This window comes from Sinocyclocheilus anshuiensis, unplaced genomic scaffold, assembly GCF_001515605.1.
Source record: "Sinocyclocheilus anshuiensis isolate Anshui unplaced genomic scaffold, SAMN03320099.WGS_v1.1 scaffold1144, whole genome shotgun sequence".
NCBI classification, from domain to species: domain Eukaryota; kingdom Metazoa; phylum Chordata; class Actinopteri; order Cypriniformes; family Cyprinidae; genus Sinocyclocheilus; species Sinocyclocheilus anshuiensis.
This window is the reverse complement of record NW_015551101.1, coordinates 703,781-716,563: the sequence shown is the minus strand read 5'-3', so window position 1 is coordinate 716,563 and position 12,783 is coordinate 703,781. Positions and strand designations below refer to the sequence as shown.

The 12,783-nt window shown below is 37.8% G+C and overlaps 1 protein-coding gene and 2 non-coding genes across 3 annotated transcripts; all 3 read right to left on the bottom strand.

Moving 5' to 3' along the window:
• Positions 1-1,740: 1,740 nt before the first annotated feature.
• Positions 1,741-6,186, bottom strand: LOC107662777 (52 kDa repressor of the inhibitor of the protein kinase-like). The gene is made up of 5 exons (XM_016452870.1): positions 5,925-6,186; positions 5,046-5,166; positions 4,793-4,900; positions 4,143-4,179; positions 1,741-3,903 (listed from the first exon to the last, which is right to left on the bottom strand). The coding sequence occupies exons 1-5, from the start codon at positions 6,011-6,013 to the stop codon at positions 2,015-2,017; spliced, it is 2,244 nt and encodes a 747-aa protein (XP_016308356.1). The 5' UTR covers positions 6,014-6,186; the 3' UTR covers positions 1,741-2,014.
• Positions 6,187-7,967: 1,781 nt separating this feature from the next.
• Positions 7,968-8,039, bottom strand: trnap-cgg (transfer RNA proline (anticodon CGG)). The gene has a single exon. It is a non-coding gene; the product is annotated as a tRNA-Pro (tRNA).
• Positions 8,040-8,798: 759 nt separating this feature from the next.
• Positions 8,799-8,867, bottom strand: trnap-cgg (transfer RNA proline (anticodon CGG)). The gene has a single exon. It is a non-coding gene; the product is annotated as a tRNA-Pro (tRNA).
• Positions 8,868-12,783: the final 3,916 nt, after the last annotated feature.

Below are 12,783 nucleotides of genomic sequence, written 5' to 3'. Positions count from 1 at the left end.
ACATACCATCTAGTGGTGCCTGCAGTGATGGCAGTATGTGTTGCATGTGCATGTGTGTTACGTTGTGTAACCCATACCATGGTGTGGGGCAGTTAGCTCAGTGCAGATATCTGGTGATGCTGCCAGTGCTCTGCATCTAACTGACATTGCATCCACAATGCATGACCAAACTGGAAAGTAATGCCTTACCCCAATTAAAATATCATGTCAGAAATTCCAGAAGCAGAGTTCAAAGTGGCAAGAAAAAAACCTGATATCAGAAAACTTATCACAAGCCTTTCTAATGGTGTTTTTGCATGAGAGGATATACAATCTGTTTGGCCTGCTGTTCAGTGTCCTCAGATTTACACTCTTTTGCCTTTTCCCTCTAATCAGTAGTGGGATGAAAAGTATGTATGGCAACAATGTACATTTTCCTGTTTTTTTGTGCTTTAAATTCACACGTACGTGGATACAAACCTTCTTGAATCTATATGAAATATTTGCAGCAGCTCCTTGGTGAATTAATGTTTTGTACGCCCTCTTTAATCAATCTTTTTATTATAATTAAACCCACCCATCTACAGACACCAAAGTAGTTTAAAATTACATGATTTTATAGTAAAAGACATACTTACAAATGCTGCTCTCTTGAGGACCAAAGAGGAATTGACTCTAAATATAAAGAGCAACAGATGTTATGCACTATGTTTATCACTTTTCAATTTATTTTAAGCATTTGCATTGCAAAAGGGTTTTATTGCATTTACCAAATACTTACTAAAAATTAATAAAGAATGCATGAAATAAACTGGCACGGTGATCTTGCTAAAGCCATGGTGCTCACAAAATATAACTATTTTGGTTGCATTTGAAGAGTTTATTTGCAAAAACAGATAACTCCGTTTTTTTACATTTTCAAAAATCATGTTTTTTATTATGTTATTATGTTTTTATTGTGTTAGTTAGCAGTATTTTTTACTTTTTTTTTTAACCTAATCAAAATAACCCAACTACAGTTTGATTGACATTAATTGGAATGCACAATGAAAAAACATGAGTTTTGAAAATGGTTAAAAACAGTTTATCTGAACTCTTCATTTATTGACCGCATTGTGTAAAAAAAACAAAACAATAGAAGGCAGAATGTGTCTGCATCAGGCTGTGCATCTTGTGTATTTTCATGCAAAACAGTGTTAAGTTGGATATACTGGAGCAAGACTAAAACAAATCTGGTTAAACAGGTTGCTGCTATTACCACCAATATTGATGCAGGAAGTTCTTCATTTTCATAGTAATAAATGCATTACCAGGGAGTAAATAGCAACACTTAAGGTTTCATTTGTTGACACTGGATAAATACATTAGTTTACATGAACTTACCATAAAAATATTTCAAAAGCATTTATTAATCTTAATTAATGCTTATTTCAATGTTTAATACATTATTAAAATTAAAACATGCATCTGTTAATATATTATGGACCTATTTATATTCAATGGACCTGAGCTAACAAGAACTAATAATGAAGAGTTGTATTTTTATTAAATAACGCTAACAAAGATTAATAAATACTGTAGCAACTGTTTTTCTTATTGTTATTTAATGCATTATCTAACGTTAACTAATGGGATCTTTTTATAGCTACAAAGTAAATATATAATAGCTGCTGTAGTGTATACCTGTGACATTAGAAAGAAATTACACCATTATAAAAGACAGCATCAAATGTGCTTTCATTTTATTTACACTTCGGACCAGTTTTTACAAACGCAAACTTGTCTTTAATGGCTGATTTTTAAAGTCATTTTTGTCAAGTCAAAAAAGTCAAGCGATCAAAATGCAAGACTTGCAGATACTTACATGGTGATTTTTTTTGACGGTCCTCACAAATGTAAAATTTCTCCAGGGGGAAAAGACATGAAAATAAACAATTGGCATTGTATTATGCAAAACAATTACACAACTTATTAAAATTCCAGCTCGAAGATTTTTGCAGTCGAAACTTCTACGAAAGTCTCTACGTTTTTCCTGTTAATCACTCTCACATTCTTCTGGGTAAGTTTTTAAATAACACTGAACCATTTCTTCCAGGTCTGTCTTTATATGATAACTGATGTTCAGCACAGCCAGATTCTTACATCTTTGGTTTACCGCAGTGTCCGTGAGGTAAGCTTGTAAACGTCTTTGTGCGGTTTCACCTTGACTCCCATCAAGCTTCAGCACCGGCAACGTGGCTAATATTTTCAAAAACGCATTAACATTAGGGAAGAACTTCACATCGGAGTGCTGAAGTGTTTGGTGAATGGTGCACGGCAAGCTGACTTCCTTCCCTCTGTGTTTCCATTTTATCCTCCAACAGTGTAGTTCAGCAGGCAGAGTGTCCGGATGGGGCAGATCGCTCCTGTAAATGTCCGCATGGGTCTCCTCGGAGGTATTGAATCTCATTTGTCCCATGACCGCGGGGACGAGAGACAAGCACTTGAGCGCCTTGAGATGATTCTCAGAGAAGATCTCCTTGACCTCCTGCGTGATGTACTCCATAACCGGCAGTGTAAGATACTCCTTAAAGAATGACTCCGCCTGTATTTCCATGGTCTCCACCGCCTGTTGCTTCCGAAGAAACAACCTCGGGACTCTCACCGGGATCTCCATTGCAGTCGCCAAACTGACAGCCTCTTCAAACCAGAATTCGTGGTATACTTCCAGATTGTCCGATACCTCGTGCAACGAGTGCAGTACTGCTGTTAGGCTGTTGGCGGCAAAAAACACATCAATGGTTTCTCCTTGTAGGTTCTTACCAAAAGCTCTCGTAAAAGACAATGCGTTCTTCAAAATAACCAACGTCACGATGAACTCAAAGTCCGCCAAGGCCTCAGAAATGGCGTAAGCGTCACTGGTGATTTGGTCATTCCATTTCAGATCCTCATTGTCGTGTATGCTGTCCATGCACAGCAGAAGCGGCTCCATCAAATCGACGGCCATCTCGAACACATTATGAAGATCAGTCCATGTTGAACGAGAGCCCTCTTTGAGAATGCTCTCTTTTTCTATGTTTCCCTGACACAGGATGGAGATAGCATTATCAAGTTCGCTCTGCAGCAACGGAGATGCTTTAAAAAACGCATTCGTCTTCTTCAGAACGGACATCACATCTTGCACTCCAGTCAATGGCATGCCATTAGCAAGATGAACATTAAGTGCACAGGTAGAAGTTGGCGTGATCACCGCCATGGGATATTTCTCCTTGAGCTGGGCAGCGATGACCTTCATCTTGGTGCCAAGTATACCAGATCCCGCATACGCTTGTCCTCTGCAGTGCTCCATGCTCAAGCCCCATCCTTTCGTCAACTGAGTCTCCAACCTCTCAGCAACAGCGACCTCTTCTCCTTCAAACGAGAGGAACTCTATGAACTCCTCTCTAAGAGAGTTGGCTTGGTCTACAAAGCGCAGGAATACAGGCAGGTGCTCTCCTTCTGGGAACTCCACTAACTCCCCAGTGACGATGGAAAAGAAGTGGCATTCTCGGACTTGCTGAAGGATCTCCTCACGCACACATCTCTCGCAGACCTCCAGAAGCTGCCTCTGCTGGACGGCCGAACAATATTCCTCATTAACAGCCGCTGTCTCGAATCTCCTCCGAAGAAATTCATCACCCGCATTGATACGGTTCTCAATTAGAGCTTGAAAGTTACCTGTAGTTAAGAACTGTTCCTCCTCGGAGCGCATCTCATCTTCTCTTGCATTGCAACTGAATGGAAAGTTTTGCCTTCCTATCAAAACCATGACTTCAAAGGAAGACCTTAAGAACTCTCTCAGGTCTTTTTGCTCGGGTGTCAGCTGAGGGATGTCGTCAGCATTCTCGCTGTCATCCTGAGCGTCGCAGTCTTTATTGGAGAGCAGTTGTTCAATTGAAGACTCCACTAAAGAAAGAGAGACACAAACGTTAAAAGCAATAATCATTCAGTGCTACAATTTTAATCGGTTAAGTAAGAAATCAGTTTTTAATCAGTATCAGTTACCCAGATGAGCAGAGTGATATACAGCGCTGCCATAGGCAACAGCAAATATTAAAAATGAACTGACTGCTAAATGTTGCAATTGACCAATCAGAATCAAATATTCTACAGAGATGTGTAATTATCGACTATATCTTACTTACGTCGTCTTTCTTTGATTTTCTGAACCTCTTCATCTGTCTGAGGAAAACAAGAATGCAAAGTGTCACTATATAAATTGTGTCCTGATTTATAGTGTTAAAGGGGTAGTTCACCCAAAAATGAAAATTCTGTCATTAATTACTCGCCCTCATGCCGTTCTAAACCCACAAGACCTTTGTTCATCTTCAGAACACAAATGAAGATATTTTTGATGAAATCCGGGAGCTTTGTTGAATAAAGTCGTTATTTTTGTTTTCTTTGCGGACAAAAAATATTCTCATAGCTTCATAAAATTAATGAGGAGCCACTGATGTCACATGGACTATTTTAACAATGTCCTTACTACCTTTCTGGGTCTTGAACGTGGTAGTTGTGTTGCTGTCTATGGAGGGTCAGAAAGCTCTCGGATTTCATCAAAAATATCTTAATTTGTGTTCTGAAGATGAACGAAGGTCTTACAGGTTTGGAACGACATGAGGATGAGTAATTACTGACAGAATTTTCATTTTTGGGTGAACTATAAATTGATTAACTTATTACTAACAATATGTAATATACTTTGCAGAAAAAAATAGTTATTATACAGTCTAAAAACAAATGCAGGAAATTCAATGAGAGTACATCTGAAAAAAAAAGAAGAAGAATATTCTACCAGAACTTTGATGCGTTTGCGATGTCTGCTGTGAGGATTGCCGAGGTGACTGGTTAAATCAAAAATCGTGGGAATAGCAGTGTCCCTTAATACTGTCCTGTAAGGGCTCTGAAAAACACAGTAACAAAAAAACAATTAAACTTTAGCTATTTAGATAATATGATAAAACATTAAGGTTCCAGTACTATGAGTAATGTTAAATGCTAGTAATTTTTAAAACAATAACTGTAAAGTACAAATTATAGTGCATTACAGTTTTGCATATCATGGCTGGTTCAAAGTGCTTCGCACACAGTCGGTAGTGCTTGTTCAGCTGATCGGGGGTTTTCTCCTCCAGATCTGCCCGCCGACAGTTCTCCACCCACAACCTACATCTGTGCAAATAACGTTATAAGAAATACACAATGACTCATTTCTTGCATAATATTTTTATAGAAAACATTTATTCGCAGGAAACCTAAGAAACAAATGAAAAAAAAAACCTGAACACTGCTGAGTTTGACATTCATACACAAATGTTTTATTGACGAGAACTACTGTAGAAGCTATATTATGGTCTTTTTCTTTCCCATTTAAACACTGGATTTTCATTAACAGGATATTTTTGTATAATGAAATTCTAACAGGTTAGAAGTGGCTAGAATTATTCAACACCTCCAACAAAGCACTACAGTATATTACTAATATAAAATACAAGGATATTAAATTATTCTTGAGTACACTTACTACAAACATCTACAAGGATCTCTTTTTTCTTTATATACTCTATATTAATACAAAACGGTTCAGCTAAAGAGCAGAAGAACAGATATACAAATCAGAGGCACGTGAACTATCTTCTACACTATCTTCACTGTTACAGGCACAAAACTTGTTAACAATTCTTTTTTTTTTTTACCAAAAACAGCAAATTACATCATAGCATCACAGTAATTCAAACGTATAAACATGAGAAGCCTTGTTATATTATGTCAACATGCACTAACTAACGTTACACTTCAGCTGTGTGAGAAATCATCACTGATTTGCAGGTGCACATTTGGTTTACCTTCCTCAGGAAGCATTACTTCATATCAGTCGTCATGTTTAATTAACACAAAACGACAGTGATAGTGTTTTAAAAAAGTCATACCTCTGCGGATCCCTTGGAAACCTAAAGAAAGCTAAATCGGACTGGGTGCTTTTCCTGGTACAGTTCGGAGCGGCACAAAAATTTGGCATTGTGCATTTAATGTTCAAAAGCTCTCTAGGCACTCTATTAGTTATGGTGTCACTAATACAATCATTGCAACACTGCAAAAATGAACAAGGCGCGCAAGCATGAAACAGTATAATTGATGGCGGGCCAACCCACAATGCAATTCGTTTCGATCCCACAATGCACCAGCCATACTGAAAGCAGTAGCGATTCCTTCGCTTCATCTGAGTCGGATCTTTTAAATTATTCTGTCGAACCGGTTCACGAAACCTGAATCGTTCCAAACGGTTCTCGAGTGAACAGCTCGTACTTATTGTTTGCATGCATATCAATATACTATGAAGTTGTGGATTAAATACATATGTGTGCTAATATTTGTAGGGTCAGCATTTACATGATTTTTTTATTTACTATAGTTGAAATATAATAATAAAAATAAACTATTAACTATTCATTTTAAATGTTTCTTGTATGTAGTTCTGTCGAACAATGACCATTTTGTAGATAAAAAATTTTCAGGGATTTTTATTTATTTTTCACAATTTATGTTACAATGTGTTAAATAGTCGATCAGTTTAAAACTCTTTTAATCAGATGTGAATGTTTTTCACACATGACTACACATTATGTTATTGCTTTATAGCAATATCAAAGTTCAAGAATAAAAATACAAAATAATAAAAATTGTTTTAAAGCAGCTTTACAGTAGTAAACAGAAACATACAGTCACAAAGTAATCATTTCAGTTATAGTTAGTTTTAGGTCAATTTTTTTGTTATAATTATTTAGTGATCTCATTCGATACTTTAAGCACAGTTAAATCGTTAAGAGTTCACTGAATAGTCTACATAATGCAGCTTTACACAGCCTCATGCCAAATGAATAAATATATGGACATGAAATATTCATTTGAGTGGCGTTTGTCGGTCCATATTTATATTATCAAGTGGCCTACATGTTGGGTCAATAAGCCATTTTCAATATTTAAGAAAACAAAACAAAATCCATTGCTTCCTTTAATGTAAATGCACAAAGAAATCAGTAAACTGTGTTAAAAAAAATTAACTCGCTTTATTTTTCATCAGAACCAAAGTTAGCAGCACATTAGCACTGAACTGGTTCCTCTCTCTCTTTGCGCTCATAAAGCCGTGAATCCTGTAGATGTCAGCAGAGACCGGACCATTTTCAGCTCCTAAAATAAAAAACTCCTCTCAAATCCCAACGTTCAGTGTCCTGCAATCTGCACAAGTTTGTTGTAATATTTTTGTGGCATCAGCTATGTTGGCACTGGCAGTAGCAACTGGTGTCTCTGCGCAGGTTTCAGATTATTTGTGATGCTTTTGTCTACGGGTAAATTTATTTTCTCCCTAAATTATCCCACATTTTATCTACCTTTGGCGAAACATGATGTTACCAGTATGGCAATGTGTGTTCGTCGAGAACAGCGTTAATTGTATTTAGAGAAGCCTACAACGCTATGGCCTTCAAAACAACAATCTAACATATGTAATCAAAACGTTCTAAAATCATTGTTAGAATTTAAATACCTCAGTTTTATTAAACATGAGCTGTCAAAAAGGCTCTTTAAATATGCAGGGGTGGCAGGACCGCGCTATTTCATTACTACGTCATGACGTGAAGAATCACTGAATTTGAGCCGATTCTTGGAAACGAATTGTTCGAAAGAACCGATTCTTTGTTCCAAATATTAGCAATGTCTAGGAATAAAAACGAGTCAAACAGCTATATAACACGCGTAGAGTCGTTAAAGTATAATATAATATTAAATGTTAAAATCACAGATTACTGAGTTTTACAAAAAAAAAATCCCTGCAATGCGCACTGTTCGTTGCTTGCATTTTTTCGTATACCTAGTAATCAGTGTGTATTTGTACATATTATGTCCAGAATTCAGCATGGAAGACTTACATTGAACGATGTGAGTTTTAAATATATAAATTCTGTAAAGAAAAGCTTGGGCTCGTCCGGGATTTGAACCCGGGACCTCTCGCACCCGAAGCGAGAATCATACCCCTAGACCAACGAGCCGCGCACCTTACCGTCCTGCAATCTGCACAAGTTTGTTGTAATATTTTTGTGGCATCAGCTATGTTGGCACTGGCAGTAGCAACTGGTGTCTCTGCGCAGGTTTCAGATTATTTGTGATGCTTTTGTCTACGGGTAAATTTATTTTCTCCCTAAATTATCCCACATTTTATCTACCTTTGGCGAAACATGATGTTACCAGTATGGCAATGTGTGTTCGTCGAGAACAGCGTTAATTGTATTTAGAGAAGCCTACAACGCTATGGCCTTCAAAACAACAATCTAACATATGTAATCAAAACGTTCTAAAATCATTGTTAGAATTTAAATACCTCAGTTTTATTAAACATGAGCTGTCAAAAAGGCTCTTTAAATATGCAGGGGTGGCAGGACCGCGCTATTTCATTACTACGTCATGACGTGAAGAATCACTGAATTTGAGCCGATTCTTGGAAACGAATTGTTCGAAAGAACCGATTCTTTGTTCCAAATATTAGCAATGTCTAGGAATAAAAACGAGTCAAACAGCTATATAACACGCGTAGAGTCGTTAAAGTATAATATAATATTAAATGTTAAAATCACAGATTACTGAGTTTTACAAAAAAAAAATCCCTGCAATGCGCACTGTTCGTTGCTTGCATTTTTTCGTATACCTAGTAATCAGTGTGTATTTGTACATATTATGTCCAGAATTCAGCATGGAAGACTTACATTGAACGATGTGAGTTTTAAATATATAAATTCTGTAAAGAAAAGCTTGGGCTCGTCCGGGATTTGAACCCGGGACCTCTCGCACCCGAAGCGAGAATCATACCCCTAGACCGAGCCGCGCACCTTACTGCGCATATAGCGCCTCATAAACCGTTACTGTACACATTACCACTGCTAAAAGCTAATCTTCTCATTTCTATCGAACTTTTCGTAGATTTACTTAAGGGAACCTTTAATTCATTTATATTTATTATTCGATAATCTACAAAACAACCGAACTTAACACGTTTGTAAAGTTCTTGTGAGAACTAACGTTGCTGGTTACAGACAGTCCTCTAAATTAGACCGATGTAGTGTTGAAGCAACAAGCCAGGGAATAATGTGAGAACTAACGTTGCTGGTTACAGACAGTCCTCTAAATTAGACCGATCAGTGTTGAAGCAACAAGCCAGGGAATACAAGAAGAAAAAAAGCCAAGAACGCGTCAATTAGGTTATTTTTTATATATCATACATAAGACTGTTTGAATATAATACAAAGGGCATTTTCATATACACAGCAAAGTCTTGACGATCTTACAATCTGTGGACACTTATCCTTTCCCCATGCTGTTCAATTATATAGTGCATGTTGCATGAAAAGGGTCAAGAAAATCTGAAAAGAAACATAAAAATCAATCCAAAAGGCAGAAGAATGTTGAATTAAAATCCATGATCTTGTGTATCAGTGACATTTACCTAGAATGCATTTAAGAGAAAGGGGGAGAAACAGACCCAGCAAACCATGAGCACTAGAAAAAGTGTGGACATACATGCGTCATACCCTGTGAAAAGATTCTTTCGGTACAAGTTATAAGCCCTACCTTTAATGTTGTCCTGGTGATGGCAAATACCTCTTACTAAAAGCTATTTGGTCCAATGATCAAGTAAAACAAGAAGGGGTTTAAAAAAATAACAAAATAAAATGGTAAGCAAACACATGGCAATGTAATTGACATACCAGCAGGAGCAATGTAGTGAGTTCTATACTTCCTTTATTTAAAAAAATATAAATATATACATAAATTCTATTTCAACTATTAAAAAGGGGCTGCATTTCACGACAACTGCACTAAATCAGGTCTCATTTAGTGACAGCTGAAACAGTTGCACTTTAAGTTTCTGAAATTTTTAGATTTTGAATTTTTGTAATGTTTGTGTCAACGTCAGCAAACTGCACTCGAATGTTTATATATATATATATATAAACAACATTTTGAAATCAAGCTAACATTCAGGTAAACCTTTGTTTTTCCGATTACCACTAGCCGTTGTGAGATTTGTAGTTATACCAAACATGATTCTGGCTGAAAGTGATATCTTTGCGAAAGGAAAATCTACAAATGTGAACACCACGCACTTTCTGGCAGGGTAGTGTCCCACAGTCTGTGAAGAACTGCTAGATCGAGAGAAGCCGCAAACAGGGTTCCTTTGAAGAACTGAGACCTAAAGTGAGAAGGTAGGTGGTGGTGGGGTCTCGCAACCTCGAGTGAGCACAGCTATCCTTAAAGTGACTGAATTGTGACTATAAACACTTCCTCTTCAGACCAACATGCATGTGCCCAGTGTCTGTAAGGCAGCGCGTAACCTCTAGTTTCCCTTTGAATAGCACATCTGAGGCAAACATCCAACCAATCACTTGATGATAAACTCAACTCAGACTCAGAGGTCATAGTAGCTACAGTAGACTGCCTGAATAAATACATTTAAGTAGCCACTTAGATTTAAAAAGGTAGAAATTAGCATGTTCATCAAATTAGGTATAAAAGGCAGCATCACTGACTGATAGACCAGGTAAATACAAAACACTTTTCTCTCCTCAGAATCATTTGTGATCTCTCAGCTACTCTGTAGCCTGCAGAGTAACTGTCCCTTCCCTCCCTTTTACAGGAAAAACAAATCGGGGAGGTTTATCCATATATTAAACCAATTTCAGTTTTCGTTACAATTAAAACATGAAGTTCAGCTAAAGTTCCAGTTTGAGATCGAGTGTACAGACTAAAATCGACTTTAATGAACCTTGGGCTGAAGTGGTGAACTGCTACATTATTTCTTACAGACACCTAGTGCTATAAAAACAACTGCTTTGGTATATCAAAAGAAAGAAAGAAAGAAAGACGGTAATAAAGAAGAAAAAGTAATTGGTGTAAAATTCACAGCATAATTCAAGAGAAAAAAGGCAGTCACATAAATCTCATTACATATCTTCTGTGTTCAACACAAAAAGGCAAATATATGCGGATGTTTTTCAATGGGAACCACATGCTTGACGGGAAATAAAGAGGGGAAAAAAAGAAAGAAAGCCAATTAATGGAAATGAATACCTTCTATGTGAAATCCCACTTCGGCAATTTTAGGAAGTCATGTTAGGGATGTTTGAGCCAGACCCTGCGATTTGGAGTCCCTTAAATGAGAAATCTTTGCTAAATAAAGGCCTCTGATTAACCATTCTCATTCACCTTCCCTAACCAATTAAGGACTCCTTAAATGTTAAAAATAGAGGACAGCCATCATCTCTATTTAATGATAAAGTCCAGTTCCTTTTCAGTCAAGGTCCAAAAGTCATAAGGCCAAAGGGTTCTGGACAACAGCCCCAGATCCACCTGGATCCGGATCTGTCCCCCCTCGTCACTCCTCAGCTGCTGTACGTAGTCGAAGCCGTCCGGTCTAGAGGACTCCAGGCCTGAAGAGTACTGCACCTGCCTGTCTAACACCAGCTCCTCCTCACCGCTAGGCCAGCGCTTGCCACCGGAGCTCCGCAGCTTATGTGCCCCCTCTCGAAGAGTTACACGATACCGACAACACGAAATATCACTGCAAGTACTGCTTCCTTGACACGCTACAGGTTTAAACACACAGCTCTTTAGAGAGGTTTCACTTAAAGGGTAAATAAAAGAACCAGCCAAATTATAATGTCCAATGTTTCACTTGTTTGAACTAAACAAATGTTTTGAGTCACATAAATCTCATTACATATCTTCTGTGTTCAACACAAAAAGGCAAATATATGCGGATGTTTTTCAATGGGAACCACATGCTTGACGGGAAATAAAGAGGGGAAAAAAAGAAAGAAAGCCAATTAATGGAAATGAATACCTTCTATGTGAAATCCCACTTCGGCAATTTTAGGAAGTCATGTTAGGGATGTTTGAGCAAGACCCTGCAATTTGGAGTCCCTTAAATGAGAAATCTTTGCTAAATAAAGGCCTCTGATTAACCATTCTCATTCACCTTCCCTAACCAATTAAGGACTCCTTAAATGTTAAAAATAGAGGACAGCCATCATCTCTATTTCACAAAGTCCAGCTCCTTTTCAGTCAAGGTCCAAAAGTCATAAGGCCAAAGGGTTCTGGACAACAGCCCCAGATCCACCTGGATCCGGATCTGTCCCCCCTCGTCACTCCTCAGCTGCTGTACGTAGTCGAAGCCGTCCGGTCTAGAGGACTCCAGGCCTGAAGAGTACTGCACCTGCCTGTCTAACACCAGCTCCTCCTCACCGCTAGGCCAGCGCTTGCCACCGGAGCTCCGCAGCTTATGTGCCCCCTCTCGAAGAGTTACACGATACCGACAACACGAAATATCACTGCAAGTACTGCTTCCTTGACACGCTACAGGTTTAAACACACAGCTCTTTAGAGAGGTTTCACTTAAAGGGTAAATAAAAGAACCAGCCAAATTATAATGTCCAATGTTTCACTTGTTTGAACTAAACAAATGTTTTGCATTGCTTTACATATAAAAAGCTGTACGACAGCTCACAGCTCTGAAATGCTCACTGTATTCAACGAAAAAAATGGACAAATAAAAACAAATCTCCTAGTTTCCGGTGTAACAGACGGTAAATAAGTTCTGTATGCAGGTGAGTGAATCGGCAGATGGGTGTCTCAGTTTCACAATGGTTATTTGCATTATGAACTTATCTAGAAAATCGACAACGTAAAAATGATGGAAATACATATATACTTTTGAAATACTCTTCAATTTGTAGCGGTTCA